Genomic DNA, 19,757 nt, shown 5'->3' with positions numbered 1-19,757 from the left:
TGTGTTCCTTTCCGACTCATTGAGGGTGTGAGCGTGAGAGTCAGCGGTCGTCTGCTTCTGTCTGTGCGCTGCGACTGACTGCCGACCAATCTAAAGTGTAGTTCGCCTTTCACCCAAAGTGAGCTGAGACAGGCTCCAGCTGTCAGTGAGCATAAACAGGATATAGAAAATGGATAGATGGAAAAAGGATTATCCACCCTACATATGTCCTACATACAGTATTTATATGCTGCATTTACTGATTTTGTGTGTGTGTGTGTGTGTGTGTGTGTGTGTGTGTGTGTGTGTGTGTGTGTGTGTGTGTGTGTGTGTGTGTGTGTGTGTGCGTGCATGGCAGATGGACGGTACGAGTGGCGTTTTGAGGACCAGGAAGGAGCTGGACTTTGAGACGCAGGCGTTCTTCAACCTGACCTTGCTCGCCGAAGACCAGGGAACGCCCACCCTCAGCAGCCTGACGTATGTGGAGGTGGAGGTGCGCCACACTCATGAACATGCGTACCATCATCATATTGTGATTCGCGCTTCATTAAGGTGATCAAAAATACGGCTCTGTAACTAAAACACAAATACTCCAAGTCTTCAACATCTACTCAAATGACATGAACGAAACAATTGTCGTACCTTACGTACGCCACTGCTAATCGGTCAAGCGGTTTGCAGGTGGTGGACGTCAACGAGAATTTGTATGCGCCCTACTTTGCCGACTTCGCCGTGAGAGGCTCGGTGAAGGAAAACTCGCGGGCGGGCACCAGCGTGCTGGCAGTGGACGCCAAGGACGACGACGAGGGGAGGGACGGCGCCGTGAAGTACTCCATCCGAGGCGGCAGCGGGCTGGGCGCCTTCACCATCGACGAAGACACAGGTTTGACGCTCCCGTACCCAATTAACGCCCAATACGAATCGTGTGCCTCGTGCGGGATGTTTCCATTTATTTGTAATTGGTCGCTTATTAAAGTCGTGTTGTGCTTTGCAATTCGACAGCTGTGCGATACGCGAAATCGAGGGCTGCATGATTACTTGATTTATATGAGTGGGACAAAAGTATTGGGACTTTGTCTACCATTTGGCAGTCCGCCGGTGGACCTGAGAAAAGCTCCTGCGGTTAATTGAGTTGTTTATTAACTCTCCTGATCTTTTTTGTTTTTTTTGTTTTTGTGTGTGTGTATCAACACGGGTCAATGTGACCTTCATTTTTAAAAGTAAAATGAAATAACTAATGTTCGCTTCTCAGTAAGAAAATTCCCGAGTCAATTTGAGCCGTGGCACGTTTAGTTATCCAATAATGTAAGATATGAAGAAAAAAAAAGTATCACTTCACTCCATTGCAAATATGTCACATTTTCATTGATTGAGTCAGTTGCACTCATCGAGCCAAGCAAGAATTTGAAATCTCAATACTTTTTTGGTGGTTAGAATGGAGCTAGGTGACGAGAGTGACGTCGGAGTCGTTGAGATGCTAGTTTGTGGCGATCATTATTTTAATGAGGGCAACATGTCACCATCACGAGCAGAGCTTTGGGTGGGGGCGGGGGGGGGGGTGCCCTGCAACTGAGCCAAACTGCAGATCAAGGCTTTCCCATAACCGCTGAGACTGTTCCGATTAAAAACAACAAAGAAAAAAAATGCCAATAGGTGTTCACGCAGTGCGTTGACATTTGCTATACATGACCGCTGTTGGCACACGTGGATTCGATGAAATCCCAGCACTTCTCATTGCCCGGCTGTTGAAAATGCCACGCACGTCTGCACAGTTCATATTTGCATGGAAGTTGAGCGTGCAGAAAGGTTTCGCTCTGCGATCAGAGTCTGTCAGCACTCGCAGCAAACAAATCACTCGGCTGTGTTCGTTATGTGCAAATATTCCAACAAAATTGAAGAAATGGTACATGACATGATGCGGTCCGATATAAGATTAGAGGCAATATAATACAATGCAACACAATGTGATACGGTGTCATATTTGATGGTAAGAAACACTATGAGGCACGATACGATATCATACTGTATAATTTACCATGCGATGGAAAACGCAGCATGACACAAAACGATACACGCTGTGCCACGAATGATTCAAAAGTGACCGAAATCAGACACAACAGTCTACCTGCACTATATGCTGAAATCAATCCAAACATTCCTGCGCTCATGAAAGGCCTTTACATGTCCAGTAATATACACTTTTATTTATAACATACCCTTATATAATATACGCTTAGCGCCGCTCTCATTTCGACATTTGCCCAAGGTCAAGGCGAACTTTATTATCCCCGCAGGGGGGGGGGGGGGACTTTTTTGCCGCCGCGGCAGCTCAGCACATAGCCATCAAACAAAGCCGCACCACAGCAACCAATAAAATAAAATACTATAATACGGCGCGAGCTCAATGTAAATCTATTGTTTTGTCTTCTCGTGTCAAACTACCAGCTGCTGGCTCGCTTCGTGTTGCTGAGGCGAAGCGATCGCAATCGTCGTCGGGACGCTTCATAAAATCGAGCCTGGCCGGGATGGTAAGCAGCTCCTTCCGTCTTGTGCGCTCTTCAGCGTCCACTGAAGAGCCGCGCTGACCTTTAACTAGGCTAATTAGTATTGATCGGACAGTCACAGGAGAACAATCAATTGACACACACACACACACACACACACAAGGCCTGTTGGCTCCGGTCCGCATGCTCTCTCGGACCACCGTGCTTGTATTGTTAGTGTCCACTCGGAGGATGTGGCATGAGGTACACTTGGAGAGGATAATACCATCCAATGCAAAAATGAAGACTATTAGGTAAAAATGAGTATGAAATAAAAATGACAAATAACAAAAGTAAGCCACCAAAATAAAAATCTGAACTATAACCAAATATATGAGCATTAAAATAAAATGAGAAAATGGCAAATAGAGTGTAAATGATATCATTGTGAATATGTCAAATAAAACAAAATGTGAACTATAATAAAAAATAATCATAATGTCGCTAGGTAATAAAAACAAGCAAAACATGAGAAATATTTAAAAATGTGATGTGGAAGAATACAAATTTGAACAGCGCAATTTAAATAAAATTAAAATAACATACCGTGATCTAGCAAATAAATTAGTTAAAACAATATAATTTAAAAAAAAAGCTAAATACTATCAATTTATATTAAGAGAATAAAATGTAGGCCCAAAAAAAATCGCATATTTGTAAAATTATAAATGTATCACACTTGGTTGCTGGGTACGCCATCCAACTGGATAAAAATAACATCTCTAACCAAAATGGCAGCGACTCCCTACCCAAGCACATCAACATCCTCCCGAATGTATTCAACTTGGCGTTTTGCATTATTTTACGCAGAGATTTTTTTTTTTTTTTTGTGTACCTTGGACATGTTGATTTTGCTGAGCGACTCAAATGACTAACGGGACGACCTTGTAGCTTTATTTCCCGAACCTGTATTATTATCATGCCTTCGATGCAAAAACATTTGTAAACCTCATTATACGGTGCAGTCAGCAGAAATACTACGTTGCTTTCCAACTTAAAGATGTTTTCCATCTATGTGAGCCCCCCCCCCCCCCCCCCCGCAGTAATGTGTAACGATGCGCGGCTCACTTGTGTACCTTAACATTACAAAGTTACCGAGGCGTAAAGCTAGCTGGCGCTGAGGCCGAGATTATTCCGGGGGAGGTCGGAGCAGAAACTGAAAGAAGATTGCAGGGGGGGGAAAAAAAAAAGCTACCTTATTACTTTTTTTTTTTTTTTTATGACCCTGCTTGACATGTTTTATAGTCGGCGTCCAACTTTATCTCGGAAGGACACTGTTGCTATTAGTTACGGTTCGACAACACTCCCTCACCGTTCCTGTCGTGAAAAAAAAAAAAACATTTTAATACCACTTTATTAGGAAGTCAGTTGTGGGGCTTCGTTTTTTCTATAAGGGACACAGAAAGATGACCAATTTTTTGTGGAGGAGAAAATGACGTTCATACTAGATTATGCATTACAGCACTCAAGTGGTTGTTTTCCTCGCCGTTTCAATCCCTTTTCATTCCATTTCGGTTTTGTTGTGGACGTGTCGATTGAAAGCAAATTGCGCGTATCTTCCTTCGACGTCGGCAATTTTCTCAAGCATTTGCACCTTTGTCCCCCGACCCCTTCCCTCGCGCGAAAGGTCAGCCTTACCGTTGCCCCTTTTGGAGATGACTCACTCCTCCCGTGCGAATGCAATGCAAAGATCCTCTTTCCCGCGTCCAGCCGCAAGCCGCACGCTCGCTGCCGTTCAACCACTTCGCCAAGAGAAAATTGGTATTCACATCATCCGTTGCGCGTGCCTCTCGCTCCTATTGGCATTATTGAGCCGTTTTAATTTAAATCAGAGATTGGCGCGGGGCACGTTCTTGGGAAATCTGACGTGTGATGGATAGACTTGTGAGGGGGGGAGCGCATGGGGGGGGTGTTCAGCAAAACAAAAATGCATGTGGCAACAGCTCGGTTTGTTGTGCAGTGTGTTGTTTATGGTGACAATGAAGGCTGTCAAGTCACATTTGTATGAAATCGGCAGGGTTCTCCTTCACGAGTTCAGAGAGCTTTTGGGGGCGGAAAAAGCCGGGTGTGCGCGTGTTTCTTGCCTCCCCGCTAACGTTCTCGCTCTCTCTCTCTCTCTCGAAACAGGATGCACTTTGGAAGGGACAAAGCCAAGGACAAGCTCATATTAGCGCGTCATTAGCACCTACAAAAGACTCTTTGAACAGCGGCGTACGTGCCCCTGAGCCCACCTCTTGTCATTAACGCACCGGGCACGGCCCCCACATTCATGTTTCGGCATTCGCAAATTTGCCCATTTGTAGATTTTGTGCGTATGTCAGTGCGGGGAAGGAGGAAGACGATATTCTAGGGACCGACACGAATAATCCATTTCAGATGCTCTCCAAATGTAGTTTACGGCTTTTAAAATAAGAATGGCGGGCGGAAAGCCTCGTTGGGCAATGCTATGATAAATAGTAAAGATTCAGTGGGGAATTAAGGGCTCTCTCCAACTCATGATTGATTAATTAGCTCGAATCAAAGTCAGACCTCAACAATCCTCATTTGGATGAGCACCTTCACTGACACGACCCCTCGCATATGAATGCCTTCCAACACCGAGAGTCATGAATTATTCACAGAGAAATTAAGGCAAGCGTGATGTTCGTGGATCTTATAGAAGTGCACTGACTTTTTCTGCGCAGCCTCCCCTGCTGAAACTTCTCTGGGAGCCTGCAATCACTCAAAAAAAAAACAAAAAACAGTTATGGGAATGCATGGTTAACTTCCTTGGGGAAGGCCATCAAGGAGGCGCGTCTCAACACTTTTGTCTCCACTAGCCTATGCAAAAGCTGTCCGTCAGACGGGCCGAATCCAATGCCAAGTCTGGCATGCAGAGCAGAGCAGACGGTCCATTAAGGGGTCGCACCAGAGCTGTCAGCTCCTCATCTTACTTGAGGCCACTGACACATTGTGTGTGCGCGCACACGCGTGTTTGTGACTTTATTGGCGCTGGCACAAAAGTAACAGTGAGCGAGGGGTGAGCCGTGATCGACCAAAGTTTCGAAGGTGACCACGGCGGCGCCGCTAATGGCCTTGAATGTCACTGCAGCCGCCAGTATTGTGGGTCTTTTTTTTTTTTTTTTTTTTGTGGGCAAATAAATACAAATGGATCCTTAAAAAGAGAGTGAAATCATCTCGGGATTCAAACTGGGAAATTGCAAATGATTCACTGTGATAATTGAAGAATGTAGCAATACTTCAATGAATCCTGGCGATAATGGAATCGAAGTTGCAAAAATCTCTGCTATCGATGAGGATTTTTACATCTTTCCTTAAATGTACAGTATGTGCTACTACTAATGGCTCGACGTGCGACCAGAAGGGATGCCAACATGTTGCAAAATGCTAAGCTGAGTATGGAAAGCGAGTGTGCGGAATAAATTTGAAGTTGGAATGGTTTGAATCGGTTCAGAAAAGTGGAAGGAGGCCATCAATAAGTCAATGTCTATTGGTTTGGATGTCTTTGTGTGAAAAAGTGGAATTTGGAACAAATGAGAACTAGGGTAATGTGGAAATTTAGATTTTTCTAGATGTTGTAGATAAAGAGAACATTTTGAAGGGGTAATCGGGTTGAATCGGTTCGAAGAAAGCATAAAATATGTCAATTGTCTTTTCATTTGAGAGTTTTTTGTGGCAAAATGATTCCCAACATCTCACCAACGAGCTGAACAACATCAAGTTGAAATGACGTGAATCATTCGAAGAAAAATTGAAAGGATTAGACCAACCTTCTTCAAATCCTGACTCTGCTCCGAAGCGGCAGCGAGCGACGATTGCCCGGACCGCTGAATGTGAGCCTGGCGGCGCCCCAAATGGCCGCGCATGTCACTGCGGCCTCTAGAAATCTCTTGTTTGCTGATCTGTGGGGATGGGGGCAACGAGTTTGCCTCCTCTGGGAAATTGCACTCAAATTGTTTCTCACTTTGGGAATGAATCCTCTCCGTGACAAGCACGTGCGTGCACGCACACACACGCAGTCGGTCCCACACACACTTGAGTGTTATATGTCCCCGCTGGTATTAATATGTCTTCTTTTCCGCAGGGGTGATTTACACAGCAGGCATCCTGGACTGCGAGAGCAAGGACTCCTATTGGCTGACGGTGCACGCCACAGACAGAGGGGTCACGCCGCTGTCCGCTTCCGTCGAGGTCTTCATCCAGGTAGGATGCGCACGCTCTCTGCATGCCAATTGGCGTCTCTGCGGTGCAGTGATGCGCTGCGGCCTTTATGTACTGTATGCATGGTTATCTACTCGCTGGCCACAACATTACAGTGCCACAGCAGGACATCCATCCAAAAAAACAAAACAAAAACAAAACCTTGAGCCGTGTGAACTAGAACGCTGCAACGTAGCCCCCAATTGTTTATGGACATTGTGCACAATTTGGACATCAACGTTGCTCTTCAGTACAGGAAAATAATGAAGATGTTCAAGAACAAGCAGTTCTACAAATGTACTGGGTTGGGCTTAAAAGGTAGCTTGTTAGCACCTGACAGCATTTTGTCTTGCAAGCTAACACTAGCACAGCACTCGCATTAAGTCCAAATTTTGGCTTACGAGATAACAACTTTGAATTTGGGTACGATGGAATAGACGTCTTGCTTTTTGATGGACTTGTACGCTGGCTGGCCGGCCGGCTGCATGGCTTTATCCCGAACTCAATGTTGTGATCTTCAGCCTGTAAGCAAATCCGCACTCACTTGATTGTTCCGCCTCAGCATCCAGCACAAACATGACACATTTGAGAGACTTTGCGGAATGGCAGCGTTATTGTTGTGCCTTCCGGGGTGTGATTGGTCACACACACACACGCACACACGCACGCGCACCCCCCCGAAACACAAAGTTTAATCAGACACAGGTGCTCCTCAATTACCCGCTCAAGAGTCTCGGCGCCGTGTCGCTCGCGGCCCACGTTCGTAAATATTCCGCACACGTGCACGCTGAAGTTGAGTGGACGCTGTGGGTGTGACGGATAGCAGACTAGCATGCGCTACCTGCGCTTGATTGAGAGATTAATCCACTGTATTCAAATAAAGTCAAGATTTCACAATAACAGACGCAAATGTGACTTTTTCTTTCGTCTTCATATTTCATGATAATTTGATGTCATGTCACCGGAGTTTGAAAGTAAACTAAAGAAATATTTGTCCCCTCATCAGGTGGAAGACGTGAACGACAACGCGCCGCTCACCTCGGACCCCATCTACCACCCGTCGGTGTTGGAGAACTCGCCCAGGGACGTGTCGGTGATCCGCATCCAGGCGCAGGACCCCGACCTCACCGCCACGCCCAGCCGCCTCGGCTACCGCATCACCGCCGGCAACCCGCAGAACTTCTTCTACATTAACCCCAAAACAGGTCAGCAAAGTCATTTACATATATTTACAAAATGACAGATGGATGGACGCTGTCTCTGGTTAACCCAAAATAAAGTTCAGCAGTTCTAATAGGCTTTTCAGAATATAGATTTAGTTAATTAAACTATATAGGTAAATAACATCTCAATTAATTAATGAAAATAAGAAATAATTCAATTGTACACCTCAATAAAGAGTAAAATTGAATATAATAAAAATTATTATTGCTATTGGATTTAAGGACATCTAGCACAGTCCTTGACTGCCAAGGAAGGGGCCTTCAAATAAAATGTATTATTATTATTATGATTGTTAATTTTATTTTTATGTATTGAATTCAATTTTTCTTCTGATAATGTAATTGCATTTTTTATGGGAATTATTGATGCAACAACTTTTCTTTCCCATTAACATTTATTTTTATTTAAATAAAATTTTGAATTATTCTTATTTAATGGCATTGACGTTTTGGAACACAATTTGTCAAAGTCCCCCCACCTCCCCCTCAAGGAGGTTGGGTGGGCGGGATAAGCGATCCGATTGGTCGGACTCAAACGAAGGCATGGACAACGTAGCCATAGACACAAACGGGCTGAATATAAACGATTTCGGTCCTTCACTCTTAGCCCTCATTAAAGTGTAAAAAGAAGGTAACATTTGTGGGATGTGCCACAGAGGTTGCACTTTTTCCACCATCCACGCCCTCCTCCGCTCTCGTTGTTGCCGCTATCTCTTGCTCATTCTCGTCTGTATTGATGTCCCTGTCCCCTGATAAATGGACTTTTACCGCATCCGGTGCCGCCTCCCAACCGGTATCCTTATAAAGCCGCGGATTGATATGATGGGCGTGTTATCACAGCGCAACGGGACTTTTGTGTGTGTCGGGAGTCCTGCAACTTTCCGCGGCTCTTCGCCGGACTGATTGATGTGTCCCGTTCCACCCCGACACTTTGATTTGTTTTGTGACTGTCTGTGTGTGCGCGCGGGCGCGTGTCGCCAAACACAACACAAGATTGAAGCAGTGTTCCTTGCTTTGGGAGCACTGACAACGCCCCGCCCCCTCCCCCACCACCACCCCAGAACACCACTACCACCCCGAAACCACTTAACCCCCCTCACCTTACCCCACACCACCCTCCCTCCCTCCACTCATCCTCCTCCTCGTTTTCGTGCTTGGCGGGGGAGCAAACACAAGAGATGAGTGTTGACATACGGTCCAAGGCATAGGAATAAGCTACCACGTTTGTCCTCGCTGGCTGCGTGACTTTTTTTTAAAAAAAATTTATAGACCTTTCTTGGTGGGATGAATCACAACTACTTAGTTATACAATGTGCAAATATGACATTTCTGAATGACGGTACAAAAATGATCAAGCGAGTGCGTGTGTACATACGATGTCATTATTTGCATGCCGGTTGTGTGTAGGCGAGCGTGTGGGAGATGATCCGCTCAAGGTGAGGCTTCCGTATGAGTGTGTACGTGTGTGATTGAAACGGGGCGCCTTTCCACCTCGTAACACGCACACCTCGGCGCGCTCACGCACACACTTCAAACGGTCCTCATCCTTGCGCTTTAATTCCGCCGCCACCAAGTCAATGAATTGGTATTCATTATAGCGCAGTGTTATTTAACTCGCGTGTATTTCACGATTGAATTTTTAATGCATATTCATTCACACAAAGACACTCCGAAATATGTCTGAAAGTGAAGCTGGGATCAACGCAGTGCCCAGACAAACTTGATTAGATTTTTGAGACGGATTAGGATGTAAATCTCATACTTACGTATGGCACACCCCTACAATGCTAATGCACGGACTCACTCCGCTGTAATATTACTGCACTTGAGTCAAATATATCGACGGTTAATGCGATTATGCCGTTCAATGACGGCATATTATCAAGACTCTCTTCTGCCTTTATACCGCCAGGCTTGATCACCACGACGGCAAGGAAGCTGGACCGAGAGCAGCAGTCGCAACACTTCCTGGAGGTACCTACGCACGGCCGCCGCGGGGGACTCTGGGGTCCGCCGGTTCGTTTATCTTTAGTCGCCACCTGTAACGGCGCTAGCACCGCGGACCGGCTGGAGGATGAGCCAGACACCAGGCCCCTCAAGGCCCCCCCTCAGACGCTGATGAATGCCTCCGGTTTGGGGCCCGGGCGTGAGGATTTCTTAAATATAATCGTTCGTCATTGGTTATCTCCTTGGCTGGGGCTGGGGAGGACTTTTTGTGTGTGCGCGTACGTGCGCGTGAAAGTGTGCGAGTGTTAGATAAGTGCAGACACTGGGCATCCAGATAACGTCGTGATTAGCATTTGCGCCGGCCGCGCTGCATGCAGATGAAGCGGATAATCGCGCCGTCTCCACTTTACTGGGAAATCTTCGCCCCTGCTGAGACTTTGCACGCAATTTATTAACCGCCGCCATGAAATGAAATAAGCCTCCCCCCCTTCCCGAGTGACCCCTTCCGAGATGTTTATCCGTCGGCCTCGGCGCGCGGTGAGAGGACACTGGGGAAGACATTGAAATCATATACGCTCGTTTCATTTGGGAGGCAATTCAATCAGATCCAATACAAGAGCTGGAACAATAATTCTGCCTTTGTAAAGACAACTTTACGTCATTAGTACAGCAAGGAATGTTTTCAAAATCCAGCCCCTGGAGCTTGATTCTCCAAGTGACGTGAAATCTGGTTGACGTACTGTATGTATGCATCATAAGATTAGCCATTGCTCAATAAGTCTGGAAAAAATGGCGGAAATGTTCGATGACTCGCCATCAAACTCAAACATTCGAAAGAAAATTCTTCCCCTGAAGTGAGTTGCCGCAAAACGATCGCAAAACAAAAATGATGGAAAAGCCAAGTCCAAGCAGCCATGTCTATCACGAGTCGACCCACAAAAAACAAAATACGCCCGTAAAGATACAGGAAGGCTGCCATGTTAGTTTGAAACGGACATACGGTATTCGGCTTATTTCGGCGTTGTCCAGGGCTCATTCGAAAGACGAAACTTATCGTAAGAGCTCCGACTTCCTTCAAACTCTGCGCGCTCACTCGACAGTGAATGGAAATAGACAATCGGAAACGGGCTCTCTATCTTAGACCCGCAGTGCGAGTGTTGCTGTGTGCGGCTTTGCCCAACACGGAGTAGAATTAAGAGTCCAGTCGGCAGTCGGGCGGCTCACACTCGCGATGTGATCCAATCGATGTTGCGATGAGACCTTTGCCTCCAACCGCAGGCCTCGCTAATACAAAGAGATTTCCCATGAGCTCGACTCCTCGTCGCCGCCGACGTGCGTCCGCGAAGAGCGCGCCAAAATATTCCACCCGCTCGCACTCGCGCAAAACCGTGTCGGTTTCCTAGGTGACGGTCATCGACGGGCCGGTGACGACCCGCCAGTCCACCGTGTGGGTCATGGTCCACGTGGAGGACGAGAACGACAACCCGCCCGTCTTCCCTGAGGTCACCTACCGCATCCGGCTGCCCGAGCGCGACCGCAACCGGCGCGGCGAGCCCGTCTACCGGGTCTTCGCGCACGACCGCGACCTGGGCGCCAACGCCAACGTCAGCTACAGCATTGTGGACGGCAACCAGGACGAGATCTTCGGTGTGGATCCGCGCACCGCCATGGTGGTGTCCAAGAAGGCGGCGGCGGCCGGCACCTACCATGTCCTCACGGTCGGTCGGCCTCGCTCTTTTTTTGGACCATTTTTCATCCGGCATAAATCCATATTTTACCATCCCTATGCATTTTTTATGAGTTGGCAAAGATAAATTTGCTCACGCGCAGATGGAATTGCTTTTTTATTTCAGTTTTCTCGCACTCAATCACGGCAACACAAAGCTTATTTGGGGCCTTCATTTACAAAGCGATGTCATCGTAATAAATGACTCGATTTTCTTCTTTTGAGACCACTTTGCTGCGGACGTTAAGCTTTATTTCTTCTCCGATTGGTCAATGCAACGCCGCGCCTCGGTGGAGCGCAGACCTCCGCCGAAGCCAAACTATTTTCTTGAGGATTTTCAAAAGGCTCTTCAAACACAATCTTCTCATAGATCTTTTTTTTTTTTTTTTTTTTCATAAAACTGAAACATGGTTTTGACAATTCGGCCCTGCCGCCAGTTTACCTTTAGGAACATGAAATTTGGTCGGCGTATCTCTCGCCCTTTAGCCTTATTAAATGCAATGAATCAGCGGTAGAATCCACTCGTGTGACATCATTTCCTGTCTCAGATCAAAGCGGAGGATGGCGGCGACCCGCCGCTGTGGTCCACGGTCAAGCTTCACGTGGAGTGGATCGGCAGGCCCGCGCCCTCGCCGCTGCCCCTGCTGTTCACCCAGCGCTGCTACAACTTCTCCGTGCCCGAGACGGCCTCCGTGGCTCAGCCCGTGGGAGTGGTCGCCGTGGGCCAGTCCAACACCCCGGTTTGGTTCAACATCATGGGTGAGGCCGCCCGGAAGAGTGAATGACGGAAAATACTCTGACCGTTTTTATCAAAGCAACATCGGCTTGCAGCCCGCCAGCATCGATAATGCTTTCTAGTTGGACGGACGCAAACGCCGCGTGCGATATTATTTATTTATTTGTTCAATCTGTGCGAGTGACAACACGTAATTGATTTTGATGACCTTTCACTGTGCCGGTTGTTCTCGACTGCTGCGGTTGTTGTTCAGAACAATCAACACCACCACGCCGACGCATTAATTAAAAATGAAGTGATTAATACTCGTCTGGCGCAGAGGAAACGTCATTAGAATCGTTGCTTGCATCTTTCATACTTCAGTGGCCACAATCTTGTTATTAGAACTTATGAGACCCAACTAGTGTGTCATGACACGATGGTCGCGCTTATCAAGTTGCTGTTGGTGCGCTACAAGGACAGAAGCATTTGGACATTTTGTACAATTGGAGGTGGCTCAATTTGTGGGAGCTGCTTTGGGAAGAAATTATTTTCTGTTCCCGGGGTTACAAATTGAGGCTTATAAAGATTAGATTTGTAGAGAAAGGAATAAATATGCTAACGACTTCAAGGTTGAGGTGGCGGTACATCAAAATTTCAGTCAACGCATATTACAGGATAATGTAAATGATTGGTGGGCCGAATTCAACAACCGGATGGGCTGCATTTGACCCGCGGGCCGTGCTTTGCTCACATTTGCCGCACTTGCATCCTATCTGACTTTGCAAATATTTGAAAAATCCCTCAATCATCATGCGGAAACTCTCCATCTTCTTCACATTTCGCTTCCCCGTAGGCGTCCCAATGCTTCGGTCCATTCATTTCCTTTTTAATTGGTGTTGGTCTCCGTGTGCAGGAGGACGCGTGGCCAGAGAAATGTTCTACATTCCGCAGAACGCGTGTGGGAGGAACTGCTCTCTCGACACAGGTAAGGTCAAACGCAAATTATAATAATAATAATCATCAAAAAAAATCTAATAAAATAGGACAAAACAAAATGGTAAGATCAGCACAGCAGCATGTGCTTAGCCGACGGCAGTATGGATTGATCTCATTCGGAAGAAACATCCATGCACTCTGACAGCGTGTGAATGCATTAGTGCCGCAAATGGCAGAGCCTATGACACAATATCAGTATACTATATTCCGAATCAAAACGGGAAAACAATTTTTTTTCTTCACACAAAATGAACCGAAATGAGGAACAGGCTGTTAAAAAACAGGATCGAAACTGCTTCACACGTGTTGCACGGAGCCCGCCATCTAATTGTTAGTTGCGTGAGCAGCGGTTCTGAGAACTGCTTCACATATGTCTTACCAACTTTGACTACCGGTACTTGTGAGCTGCTCTTCACAGCCCAAGACCATTGCACTGTGAAGAGTCATCTGAGCGTCGTTTCTGACAGTTGCCTCACATTTGTGCTGCTCGGAGTCAAAAAGCCTTTGAAGCCTTTTCGACTTGAGATGATATCTCTTTTTGGTAATGCTGCAAGACGGCTAAACCCTGAGCATAATATTGACCATCTTCTCCTGAGGGGGGGGGGGCACGGCATCAACAAGAGCCCCCCCCAAAAAAGTAAGCCAATCCCTGCAGTGGGAATCAGTATTCATGTGGTGGCGCATGAAGCCGGAGCAGCCCTCAGATATGTTCAGGGATGAGAGCGAGGATGGCGTTGAATAGCTAAGGCGTATCAATTCTCTCTCTCTCTCTCCCCCTCTGTGTGCGTGCGCGTGTGTGTGTGAGAGACTCTAATCAAACATTAAGCCTATAAACTGTACACTGGCCTGGGCCGCGAGGTGGCTGGTGTTTGGCGAGCGATAAGGCAGATGCTGGAGAGAGCGCTAACGGCTCGTTGTCGCGTTTCACTTCATTTTACTGCGTTCAGCCATCCGGCCCAGATGGCCACAATAATTGCAGGGTGAGGTCGAGATGCGAATGCTAACATGCTTATATAGATATGTGTGTGTGCGTGCGTGCGTGCATGTGGATGCAGGTAGCTTCGATATGCAATTTGACCTCCAAGTGGGCCTGGGCACCCTGGTAGTGGCCAGACCGCTGGACGCCGAAGTGCAGGCCATTTACAACATGACGGTGCAGGTGACGGATGGCAACGCTGTTGCCACCACACAGGTACATCCCCCACCCCACCCCGCTCACATACATACATAGATATACACACACACACACTGATTTGTCACAATATTATCGAGCTACGAATAACATCTAATGAAGGAATGAAGAATATGATTTATACGACCGTAACAGAAATGGCTTCTTGAGACTTTTTTTGTGGGTCTGCTAGTGATCGACACCCCCACAAAATATCATGTTCCTTAGCCAAACTGGCTCCAGGGACTGATTTTTTTTTTTTTTTAAACCATGTTTGATGTTATGGAATTGAGTTTGTTGGCAAATAATCAAACTTTGCTGCCATGCTCAGCTCACACACAATTACAAATACAAAAATATATTTTAATATAGCATTGCCCATCTGTCTAGTCAGAAGTTTGAAATTGTCTCGCAGTTGGAAAAAATCTCAAGGATGAAGCTTACTTTTGAAGGATGTCTTGAAATGGCAAATCATGTATTTATATTTCAATACGTGGCTGTGCCGTGTCAGGTGTTCATCCGGGTCCAGGACAGCAACGACAACCCTCCGGTGTTCTCGCAGCCGGCCTACGACGTCAGCGTTTCCGAAGAAGTGGCGGTGGACACGGAGCTGCTGCGCCTGCGGGCGTCGGACATGGACGAGCGCAGCCGTCTCAGTTTCTCCATCTACGGCAGCGTGGACCCGGCTAGCGTGCGGTTGTTCCGGGTCAACCCGGGCACAGGGGCAGTCTACACGGCCGACCGGCTGGATTACGAGGCCCGCACGCAGCACATCCTCACCGTCATGGTGAGCTCTTGCTAGCATTGTTCGCGTCACCGATTTGATCTCAATGGTCATACCTTGTTGGTGCGCTCTCGCTCTTCAGGTCAAGGACCAGGAGTTCCCATTCAACCGGGACTTGGCTCGGATCCTGGTGGCAGTGGAGGATGCAAACGACAACGTTCCTTATTTCACGAGCACAGTTTACGATGCCGTCGCCTATGAATCTTCCCCCGTTGGTACCTCGGTCCTGCAAGTCACGGCACTGGACAAGGACAATGGGATTAACGGGCAACTCACTTACACCATACAAGCAGGTTGGGATTACCGGTACTTTTTGTTTACTTTTTGGGGTTTCAGATAAGTTCAAATCTACCCATTGTGTGCCTTAAAATAAAATGGCAGACCTCCGGTTTCCAAGTTAGTAGTCATTAAACAAAATCTCTCGGACAGGGGTCACCAACCTTTTTGAAACCAAGAGCGCCTACTTAATGCGGCGTTTGGAAGGACTCCTGGAAAATGGTCACAATGAGTCTGAAATAATCACTTTGAACCAGAACGGCCGACTTCATGTGTGTTTTCAGGCATCGTTTCTTTTTCTGTGGGTCTACTGATGATAGACAGGTCAACCAAATTTTGGGTTCCTAAGGAAAACAGGTTTCTGGGAATGAATTTAAAAAAAAAAAAGAATAATTAACTAAGAATAAGTAGTTGCTTCATTTAATTTAGCTGCAATTTTATACCAACACAGTACAGTTTCCAGTATAAATTCCAGGAGCTTTTGTGGTGGAACTCATGATAGATATGTGCAGCAAAAAAAAAAAAAAAAAAAAAAAACCTTTTACCAATTTACCTTTCGCAATTTGCATGTGTGTTTCGTACAAGGTATGAAGCAGTCAAAATTTCAAAAACAAGTTAGTCTCATTTAAATTCATGCATGTTTTCTGTGTGGTTGTGTCATTCCTCAGGCAACGCAGGCGGCGTGTTCAGCATAAACAACAACACGGGCATCATCTTCATCGCAAAGGACCTGGACATCACTTCTGTAGGCTCTTACACGCTCACCGTGCGAGTCACGGATGGCGGTTTTCCACCACTAACGGCCACTGCTTCTGTTCGCGTATCCTTGACGCTCTCCGATTTATCCACACCCAAATTCTCTCAGAAGGAGTACCAGGCCGAGGTAAAGCGTGGATAGATCTGGCGGACCCGGAAAATGATAACTTATTGACGGGGTTTTTTTTTTTTTTTTTTTTTTTGCAGATCATGGAAAACAGCACGGTCGGAGCTCATGTGACCACAGTTAGCGCCCTGAGCCGCTCGGCACTCGTTTATGACATCACCAGAGGCAATGAGGAAAAGTGCTTCTTCATTAATCACCACACGGGGGTCATCAGCACGCGCAAACGCTTTGACTTTGAGGTCAGTTCATTCATGTCGCTTAACTAACTCAAAATACAACACTGCAAGGAGATACGGAGAAAAAAATGATAATTTTCCGTGGAGCCTTCCAAGGTTTCATTGATCACAAATTTCAATCTCAAACACTGCAATGGTTGGAAAATTACGTTTTTTTTTTTTTTTTTTTTTGAGGTGATATGATCGGATCTGTTACCAAAAAAAATTTTTTTTTTTAAATCATGTGTGGTGTTTGTCCTTTTTCTTTGATTTGGTCAGAAAACAGCATCCTACTTGTTGATGGTCCGCGCTTCCAGCATGGCGGGCACAGAGACCAGCGCCGCAGTTGTCGTTCAAGTGGGCGACGTCAACGACAACGCTCCCATCTTCCGGCAATTAAGGTATCAAAACCCTCCGGGCACGATGTAGACCGTACGTCCTGACTCCGCTGTCGGAACTCCTGCGGCAGGTACGCGGGGTCCATCAGCGAGGCGGCGCCGGTGAACAGCGTGGTCCTCGGAGACGACGGCAACCCACTCGTCATCCGGGCGACGGACGCCGACCGCAATCACAATGCCTTGCTGGTGTTCCAGATCATAGACGAGACTGCTCGCATGTTCTTCAGCGTGGACCCTGGGACCGGATCCATCAGGTAAGTGCGGGGTTTTCGAAAATTCAGACCCCCAATGCCAGTTTGATTTGTCTACACAAATTCGGTTGGGCGTGTCTAACATTTTGTGTAAAACACCCAATTATGAGCCACACATACTTGACAAAAAAAAAACGTGTCATCAGACAGCAAAGTCAACTGCACACGGTCGGCGTTTAACCAAACCTGTCCAATCCTTTCACTTGATTGTCATCTTGTCTCTCAGGACGATTGCCAGTGTGGATTATGAGACCTTCCCCGAGTTTGCCTTCAGGGTTCACGTCCGAGACAGTGGACAGCCGCCTAAAAGTGCCGACAGTCCTGCCGAGGTGTTAATTAAGGTCGGTGGCCCTTCGTTTACTTGTTTGTCGTCTTGGAGCCGATTAACTCTCACTGCTTTATGAATTTCAGGTGATCAACATCAACGACTCGCCACCAAGATTCTCCCAAGACATGTACGAGAGCATCCTCTTACTGCCCACCTACCCTGGAGTGGAGGTCCTCCGCGTGGAAGCCTTCGATCCCGACGTCATTTCGGACCCAGACAACGAGACTCCCCAGCTGGTCTACTCGCTGGTGGACCGCAACCTGGAACACTTCTCGGTGGAGCGCAGCAGCGGCGTGGTGACGGTCGTCAATCAGAACCTCAGCAAGGACCGTTATCGATTCAACGTGAAGGTTGGCCAATCGACATCTCATTAGCCACAAGCTAACGGCTACAAAATGGCCGTGAACACGCTCTGCTCGTCCGTGCTTCCGTGCCGCAGGTTTGGGATGGTCGTTTCTCCGGCGCGGCGTTGGTCACGGTACTGGTCCGCCAAGCCATCAACAGCGGCTTATCGTTTGCCGCCCCGTTTTACGCCGCCACCGTTCAAGAGAACACCAGCAACGTGAGCGTCCTGGCTGTGGTCAGCGCCGCTGGCCAGCGCCTCAACGAGCCGCTGAAATTCACGCTGCTCAACCCCGGGGGGCTCTTCACTGTGAGGCCCACCTGCGGGGCTTTGCTCACCGTCGGCGTCCCGTTTGACCGCGAGGAACGGGACAGCTACGAACTGGTGGTGGAGGTCCGTAGGGAGGAGGAAGTACTGAAAGTGGCCAGAGTCAAGGTCGCAGTGCAGGTGAGGCTAAAATCTCAGCCTTTCCCACAAAAAAAGTTTCAATAAACCGTTTTTGCTTCACCAAGTTTGCGAAGTCGCTATTAAACATAGAAGTTGTTTAAAAAAAAAAAAAAAAATTCGGAACATGAAATTTGGCAGATCTATCATGAATAGACACGCAAAAAAGTCTCAAGAAGCCATGCCAGAAAAGACTCACCAAGTCAACCATTTTGAAAATCCAGCCCCTGAAATCAGTTTCACTTAGCAACGTGAAATTTAGTGAGCATGCCTGTCATGAGCAGATCCACAAAAAAAGTCTCCACAGCCAAACCAATATCAGGCTTTCTGCTCATTTTGTCTCTTCCCAGGTTGAGGACGACAACGACAACGCCCCAGAGTTCATCAACCTCCCGTACTACGCGACGGTGCGGGTGGAAGCAGAACCCGGCTCATCCATTTTCACGGTGACCGCCGCCGACCGCGACTTGGGCGTGAACGCTCAGGTGACCTACCGCCTCAAGGACCCGCACAGGAACTTTCAGGTAGGAGTCTGATCTTCAGTGGCGGTCTCTTTAAGATGCAGCACAGTTGAGTCACTCAACCGAGCTCCGGTATAAATAGAAAATACCTTGAAAAGAGGATTTTTGCTAGCGTGGGTTACTGCAAGTAACCTTTACTCTTACCGTGCAGGTGAACCCAATGACAGGTGAGCTGACACTCAAGCGAGCCTTCGAAGCCGACCTGTCCAACGGCGAGTTCAAGGTGGTGGTCGTGGCGTCGGACGGCGGCACCCCCTGTCTGTCCGCTGAAGTGGAATTTCCCGTCAACGTGCTGAACAAAGCTATGCCGCTGTTCGACAAGCCCTTCTACGGCATCGCCGTGCCCGAGGACGTAGCCGCGTCCACCTCGCTGCTGAGCGTCAAGGCCAGCAGCCCCATGGGGCAGCCCATCATCTTCACCCTGGCCGGCGGCGACCCATCGCTGCAGTTCGACATCGGCTTCGACACGGGCACCATCAGCGTGCTCTACCCGCTGGACTACGAGACGGCGCCGTACTACCGCCTCACGGCCAGGGCCACCGACGCGCTGACGGGCGCCAGGTCCGAGGTGGACGTGGACGTGGTGGTGCTCGATGTCAACGACAACGCGCCCGCCTTCCGGAAGCCGGCGTACTCGGCCGTGATTCCTGAGAACGCCATGATCGGAACTAGTGTCCTGCAGGTGCACAATGTCTATTTTCCATATGATTTAATGTTGTGATGTTATGACTTTTATCTTGACAAATATTCTGTAATTTTCAAAACATATATATATACCTAAAGGCCTTTCTTGTAAATGAAGACTATTCTA

General features: G+C 47.5%; 1 protein-coding gene across 2 annotated transcripts in view; it reads left to right on the top strand.

The window, feature by feature from the left end:
* fat3b (FAT atypical cadherin 3b) overlaps positions 1 to 19,757 on the top strand; it is a 45,294-nt gene that overhangs the window by 4,414 nt on the left and 21,123 nt on the right. For both annotated transcript variants that reach the window (XM_086131008.1, XM_086131007.1), the window contains exons 3-22: positions 338 to 472; positions 661 to 862; positions 6,607 to 6,725; positions 7,729 to 7,927; positions 9,858 to 9,919; positions 11,296 to 11,610; positions 12,167 to 12,377; positions 13,250 to 13,321; positions 14,388 to 14,524; positions 15,015 to 15,290; positions 15,370 to 15,580; positions 16,232 to 16,446; positions 16,527 to 16,685; positions 16,941 to 17,062; positions 17,131 to 17,313; positions 17,537 to 17,651; positions 17,722 to 17,988; positions 18,078 to 18,428; positions 18,776 to 18,949; positions 19,098 to 19,628. In XM_086131008.1, the coding sequence (XP_085987134.1) occupies positions 338 to 472; positions 661 to 862; positions 6,607 to 6,725; positions 7,729 to 7,927; positions 9,858 to 9,919; positions 11,296 to 11,610; positions 12,167 to 12,377; positions 13,250 to 13,321; positions 14,388 to 14,524; positions 15,015 to 15,290; positions 15,370 to 15,580; positions 16,232 to 16,446; positions 16,527 to 16,685; positions 16,941 to 17,062; positions 17,131 to 17,313; positions 17,537 to 17,651; positions 17,722 to 17,988; positions 18,078 to 18,428; positions 18,776 to 18,949; positions 19,098 to 19,628 (4,056 nt within the window). The remainder of the gene's footprint in view (positions 1 to 337; positions 473 to 660; positions 863 to 6,606; positions 6,726 to 7,728; positions 7,928 to 9,857; positions 9,920 to 11,295; positions 11,611 to 12,166; positions 12,378 to 13,249; positions 13,322 to 14,387; positions 14,525 to 15,014; positions 15,291 to 15,369; positions 15,581 to 16,231; positions 16,447 to 16,526; positions 16,686 to 16,940; positions 17,063 to 17,130; positions 17,314 to 17,536; positions 17,652 to 17,721; positions 17,989 to 18,077; positions 18,429 to 18,775; positions 18,950 to 19,097; positions 19,629 to 19,757) is intronic.

Source organism: Hippocampus guttulatus, chromosome 15, assembly GCF_054856545.1.
Source record: "Hippocampus guttulatus isolate MCC_2025c chromosome 15, RoL_Hgut_1.0, whole genome shotgun sequence".
NCBI classification, from domain to species: Eukaryota; Metazoa; Chordata; class Actinopteri; order Syngnathiformes; family Syngnathidae; genus Hippocampus; species Hippocampus guttulatus.
This window is presented reverse-complemented; position numbering and strand designations above follow the sequence as displayed.